Source organism: Nelumbo nucifera, chromosome 8, assembly GCF_055504915.1.
Source record: "Nelumbo nucifera cultivar China Antique chromosome 8, China Antique-T2T, whole genome shotgun sequence".
Classification (NCBI taxonomy): domain Eukaryota; kingdom Viridiplantae; phylum Streptophyta; class Magnoliopsida; order Proteales; family Nelumbonaceae; genus Nelumbo; species Nelumbo nucifera.
In genome coordinates this window covers 38,194,145-38,200,836 of record NC_142656.1, presented here as the reverse complement: position 1 = coordinate 38,200,836, position 6,692 = coordinate 38,194,145, and the positions used below count along the sequence as shown (strand labels likewise).

At 36.0% G+C, this 6,692-nt stretch overlaps 1 protein-coding gene across 1 annotated transcript; it reads right to left on the bottom strand.

The window, feature by feature from the left end:
* Positions 1–252: 252 nt before the first annotated feature.
* LOC104589788 (peroxidase 16-like) lies at positions 253–2,093 on the bottom strand. Its single transcript, XM_010248225.2, has 4 exons — positions 1,872–2,093; positions 1,591–1,788; positions 896–1,061; positions 253–814 (listed from the first exon to the last, which is right to left on the bottom strand). Exons 1-4 carry the CDS (start codon positions 2,079–2,081, stop codon positions 408–410), a joined length of 981 nt encoding a protein of 326 aa, XP_010246527.1. The 5' UTR covers positions 2,082–2,093; the 3' UTR covers positions 253–407.
* Between the last annotated feature and the right edge of the window lie 4,599 nt (positions 2,094–6,692).

Genomic DNA, 6,692 nt, shown 5'->3' with positions numbered 1-6,692 from the left:
CCGTTACAACCTCGGCTGAATGCTTAAGTTCGTTAAGTGCTAGAGAAACACTTAGCCACATGGTCTGCCTCCTACATGAAATGAGCAACAATGTGGACAAACGTGAGGAGCCATTAACAAACCTCGACAATTCTGTAGTGAGCCAATAAGTAGCCCAAGGAACACGAGATATTTCATTTTATGCTACATTCAGTGACAACAGCCAATCAGCCAAAAACATGATAACTCTATTTCTTATACAAGACATTAAAGTCCGAAATTCAGTGACTCCTTTTATTAAGATTACCAAAAAATACATACTAGTCCTTTTATTAATTGGAAAATAATTCAGAATCAGAGACGTTCAACATTTCAACTATAAGGAAAGATGAAAACAACTTTGCACGAAGTTGCCATGGACACATCTTCTAGTTAACGACAGTGCAATCACGGCGGATTTCACCCTGCCTTCCAGTTTTCACTCCAACCCGTCCGAGCTTGGTAATGCCAGTAACAAAAGCCTCATAGAATGCCGTGGTGTTTGATGCAAACAGGTTGACAGTATCCTTTGATCTTGGATCCGTAAACAAGACCTGATCAGAAGCGAGCAACCCCATTCCTTTCTGAAGGTTCTTGAAGTAGGCATTATCAAAAACCTGAGGCGAGGTGGGGTCCAATTGAATGGCAACATCGGGGTTCACATTTAGTGGGCACATCTGCCTAAGCTGCAAAGCATAAGCTGGGTTAAGCGTAGGGTCAATTCGTTTGGTGGGGCTGAATTTGTATATCCTTCTAGAGAACTTGCCGCAGTGAGAGAACCCAATCGTGTGCCCACCTAAAATAACTCACTTTTGTTAGAAACACAAGCATGAAACAGTATTGAGACTGAATGAAGATTGTCTTTGTCTTTAATTACCAGAAAGTGAGATCATATCTGTCTGCGTGAGACCATGTGAGCTAAACATGGTGTTAAGCTGGTCTAAATTGAAACCAGGCTGAGGAAGACTATGTTGAACACTGGCTATGGTGGAGATCCTCCCATCAAGTCTTCCCAATTCAACCGGATAACGTGGGCCACCAGTCTGCATTAATACAAATCAATACCCACATTATAAGGTAAGACGAAAACATGTTTCTGATCATTATAACAAGAGAGAGAGATTTAGGGGGCGTTATTTTTTCCGATTTTGAGAGAGGGGAAAGTTGGTAATGGGATTTTGGTTTCCATTGATCAAGAATCTCATATTTTTTTTTTCAGATTTATGTGGGGATCAAGAAAGTTTATTTTCCTTTGTACCTATCTCTTAAGTGGGTAAATAACTTTTCCACCTAGGGGGAAGTTGCCAACACTTGAATGGGACAAAAATACCCTTTTTAATTATGGATTTTTATGGATAAAATGGTTATTGCCTTATTTACATGAGATATAAAAGAACATGGATAAATACACTTACTCGGGTAAGTGTTTCCCTGGAAAAACTTACCCAGGTAACTGCATTTACCCGGGTAAATAACTTACGACAGGCCTAAGAGAAATAAAAATAGACAAATTGAAATTGTAGCATTATTGTAACTAAAATGTAATCTAATTAAGAAAGTAAGCTTGTTTACCAAGGCTACAACTTCTCTAGCGGCCAAGGCCAATATATCAGCACATGAAACCTTGAATCTGCACCGAGGATCCAGATCAACAGCAGCTTTTGCTTTGACAACGGTGTCAAATCCATCCCCAGCAAGCGAAAGGTCATCTGGGTGATCCTTCTCAGCCTTGTTATTTGGCGATGCTAGAAGCACTGAAGCATCACAACCCTAACAACCAGAGAATAAGGTTGGTTACATGTTCACTGTAAAATAGTTAAAAAAGAATGAACAAGTGGATCGAAACAACGTACCCGAACGAAACAATCATGGAAGTAGAGTCTTAAAGTGGCTGGGGCAGTCACAAAAGTTTGTTGGAACTTCTGTGCAACTGCATCGCGGACATACTGTTCAACATTTGGGCAGATGTTTTTGTAGTAATCTGTCCGAAGTTGAGCAGAAGCTGTTGATACGAGACTGAGAACAACGGAGAGTACAAAGAGATTTCGATACCTCATCTCCATTGCTTCTATTGATATGATAACGTCGTTGTAGTGGATGAAGCTTTATATAGGTGAAGATGGAGAATAAGAACTTCGTATTGCTTATCTGTCATGAATCATAGAAGAGAGAGAGAGAGAGAGGAAACGTTGTGGGTTGACAGAATGTGTCAAGCACAATTTAGCCATAAACAATGAATACTTGCGTTTGGGATTGAGGTTGAAACAAGCGGTTTCTGAAAAGGAATATTCTTGAACTGCAACAAATTTTATATTGCATTTACTGCATTGGAAAAACGAGAGAAGAACAAACTTTGTGGGTAGATAGCAAGTAAATAGTTCTTATTTCCCAGACTTACCGCACTCAGAATAGATGTGGTGAAGAGTTTCTTCTCTTCCTTGTTCTGAATTCTTCTATTCTTTCTTGGGGAGAATGAAAAGTTGTTTAATATAGGCTATAGAAGAAAATTTATCATCAAATCATCAATCAATATTTTATATTTTTCTTTAATCTTCTATTGGCCATATCATTTTTTTATTTATAATCGTATGTCTGTGAGCATGTTATCCTTTCGATTCCTCTAGACCAAAACTCAATATTTTAACGGCACCCAAAAGTCAAATCTCAGTAGACAAAGTATAAGATCACCCCAGTTATCTTCAGCAAAGGGAGATATCTTTAATATTAGACTGTATTCAAGAGAACAAAATCATGTGCCCATTTCACTGGCCATAATTTTTCCAACAAGGCAAACTGCAACAATCTATAATTTACAAACAATAGATTAATGGGTAATGTAATAAATAGCCGACGATTAATGCTTTGTTGCTTGTTAAGCTTAAACTCCACAGACCTCGATTAAGATATGAGGAATTGATCGATATATTTTTCAGTACAATGTAGATTCCAAACAAAACGGGTCTCATGGAGAGGTTCCGCAATGAACCCACTCCACTAGACACATTACTTACAGGAGACGTTTGTATTCAATGGTTACAAGGAAAAACGATTGTGGTCATGCTTCCAAACCCAAATCATATACAAAATTGAAACTGACCCGAGTTGTTGAACTTGAACCCCCAATCCAATGACATGGAATTGGGCTCCTAGGGCTGTAACTGTGGCAGTATCCGTTTTGTCCAAATTTGAGTCCAGTAAGCTAGGGTAATTTGAATCCCATCTGTTTATAATTGAATTGAATATGAATCCCCCTATATCTAATCTGATAAATTTTAATTCGAATCTTTTTAAATATATGCTCATATATATTCAAAACTTACATTGTCTATTTTACTGGTTTCAATAATGTTGTGTTTTTCCTAAATTGTCATAGGCTTAAGTTTCATACAGTTATCTTTTATTCAGAATTTTAATAATTGGTTTAATTATGATAGGGAAAGATATAATATCCAAAAAACTTTTGACCAATCAACTGATACCATAAATGTGATAGCTAATCAGGTTTTATTTATCAAAATTCATGGTTGTCAAAACTCTTCTGATACCATGTCTTTCCTGCATCATGGATTTTCCCTATTAATAATATATGATTTTTTTATCATTTTTGTTTAATTTACTAACACTATTCAATATCCAATTGCAATCCAAATTCATTTCAAATCTGATATAAATCCTATACTATTCAGGCTGCATTTGGAAATGATGCAAATGGAGTGTAAATCCAGTTCAAGGTAATTTTGCACTCTGGTTCGCTTTTCCTATTTTTGGCAACATTACATTTATGCATTGACAAATGACAGACTAATGCATAATAAGATATAAAATTACATCAATAAAAAAGAAGTAAATTTGAATTCAAGTGGGCTTTTGATAAAAAAAAAAAAGCATATGCATTATTGGAATTAATGTTTTCATCCAGTACAGCTAAAAGCCTGTTTTGGTAAAAAGGTAAATTTGTGAGTACAAAACTAACCCAATTTTGCAGGGAATGATGCAAATAAGTGTGAATGCAAATATGTAGAGTGTAAAACGGTTAATATAAATTACAAAATTGGGTTAGTTTTGCACTGACAAATTTACCTTCTTACCAAACAGACTTTTAGCTGTAATGGATGCAAACATGAATTCGAATAAAGAATATGCTTTTTTTATCACAAGCCCACTTGAATGCAAATTTACTTCTTTTTATTGATGTACTTTTACATCTTATTATCAATATAAATATGCATTGGTCTGTCATTTGTCAATGCATAAATGTAATGTTGCCAAACACATACAAAAGTGAACCAAAATGCAAATTTACCTTGAATTGGAATTTACATTCCATTTGCATCATTTCTAAATGCAGCCTTATATGAACCGTTTTACACTCTACATATCTGCATTCACACTTATTTGCATCGTTTCCAAACGCAACCTCAAAATCAAATACAAACAAATCAAACTTGCATCTACCAATATCCTCTTCAATTAATTTGATTCGTTTACAACAGTACTCCGGTTGGCCAATTTTCTTCACCTATGATTAAAAAGAATAAAAATCCTAATTCTCCTGCTTAAGATTTGTTGATCAAAACTAACTGCTAGCTTTGGAAATAGTATACATAAAGGGATGAAAGGTATGGGGAACTGTTAATAGCTTATATAGACAGTCTAATTTGTCTTAGAATTGTAGGCCGACTAATAACTGGCAAATTTTAACTAGATCCAAAAATTTCAAACATTAAAAAGAGCTTAATGGGTTTGACACAAGATCCTAAGAGATAAGATACTGAGATGGCTTCATGGAAGGCACTAGCCACATAGACATCCACAAGTTGCAAGTGTATATATAAAGAAAACTACTCAGTTGCAATCACATCAATGCAGCACCTACAAGGTAGCCATTGGCTGTGAGGTCTGACTAGCAGAACAACCTATCTACCCTATTAGCCACGTACACACAAGTTAGTGTAAATTACTAGTGAATGATCCAACATCCTTCTTAATTATATACAATAGGGCTCAGAGTTGGGGCTGCAAAACTGGCAGTATCCGTTTATTGAATATTATAATTAGATTGTATAATATATTTTTATAATATATGCATGCACTTTAAATTAAATGATTAATGTATATGCATTAAATTTATGTTAATTGTATAATGACAAAATGCCCAAGCTACATATACTCAGTAATCCAACTCTCATAAATATTTAAATTACAAAAGGACAAAATATAAAAAGAGGATTTGCACAATTGTCAACAGTACTCAATAGATCGACCTCCTAAGTCTGTGTTTGTTTACAAGGCAAGTCTGAACCGGATACAAATTCTGCATCCGGTTCAGTTTTGCATCTGTTTAGTTATTTATTTATTTTTCTTTTCTTTTTTTTTTTTTGGAAGAGTGCATCGGTTTATTCATCACTATGATTTGTAATCTTATAACTGGTGTAAAGTTTGCACTTTTTGTCTCCTTTGCATCCATTGGCAGTATAAACAAATTTGCACGACACCTTCATACAGCAGCCTTATTTCTCTTTCATTTAACTTGGCGACCTCATAAATTAGTTCCCATTTTACTTCTTATAAACAAACAAATCAAGGTCAAATATGAAGCAAATGTAAACCAGAATTTAGAGTCCATTTGCACTCCTATGCATTCACACTAGTACAAATGAAATTCAAACTAAAACTAAACATAGTCCATATAATCCACAAAAGAACAAGACATTTGGGGTGAGCATGGATATATAGATTCTACTAGAAACTGAATGGAACCAACCTTAAATAGGCCTTAAATGAATCTATCCAATTTGTTACAGGGTAGGGTCTAGGTCCAAATTTTTTGAATTGACCTTCACCTAGCTTGGTTCACACAGGAGGGAGTAATGCACGATGTGTAACCATCCCATATATCGTGGTCACATAAGGGAACTTGGAGAGGCGTCGGCCGTGTTAGATAGTGTATGCCCTTAGGAGACTCGTGTTAGTTTAGAATGTTTTCAGCCGTTGAATAGACTTGAGGAGTTTATCCTGTCAAGACTGGCACTAATGCGCTACCAAAGAAGTTGAGGTACCTTGTCTCAATTGCTAGGGTTGGACCCAAAGCACATGTAGTGTGTGTTTGTTTGAAGCACTCAACCTTGACCACTTTCCAATTATGCCTTAGACATTGGAGTCTGATGGGCAAAAGTGGAAAGTTACACCTAGCCCCTGGACTTGATCGGGTTGTCTATGCCAATCAGTGAGCTCCTTTGGAGGTCAAAACCTAGGTATGTTGTGCCAGTTTGAGAATTCACTTGAGTGGGTGATCATAGTTATAGCATCAGCCCCTTTGTCGAATAAAGTGAATGATCGGGACTGCACTCTCTCTGATGGAAACCAAAACAGCCAACTATCGTTTTCAACCGTGTTTGAGATTTGTTTTGTATATATATATATATATATATATATATATATGTTTCAAGAAAAAGGGTTTGCAAAAAGTTTTAATTCCTAGGACCATCTGAGCAGAGAGTGCAACACTGCACGTTGTAGTCAAGGAAGAGGTCCTTCCCTGTCGGGCAGTGTTTCATCATTATGGGTTGAGAGGTCAAGTGTAAGAGACCATTAAGGGTTGTTTACTTGATGGGCTATATCTTACTTAAGTCCATTATCCTATAATAGGATGGCTAGACTTAGGATCATTTAAT

What these genes read in the sequence shown, in the direction of transcription:
- LOC104589788 (XM_010248225.2), bottom strand. Translation starts at nt 2,081, where the DNA reads ATGGAGATGAGGTATCGAAATCTCTTTGTACTCTCCGTTGTTCTCAGT. An exon ending in TCCATGATTGTTTCGTTCGG is followed by an intron (nt 1,789 to 1,871) that starts GTACGTTGTTTC and finishes TCTGGTTGTTAG; the next exon opens with GGTTGTGATGCTTCAGTGCT. An exon ending in AGATATGATCTCACTTTCTG is followed by an intron (nt 815 to 895) that starts GTAATTAAAGAC and finishes GAGTTATTTTAG; the next exon opens with GTGGGCACACGATTGGGTTC.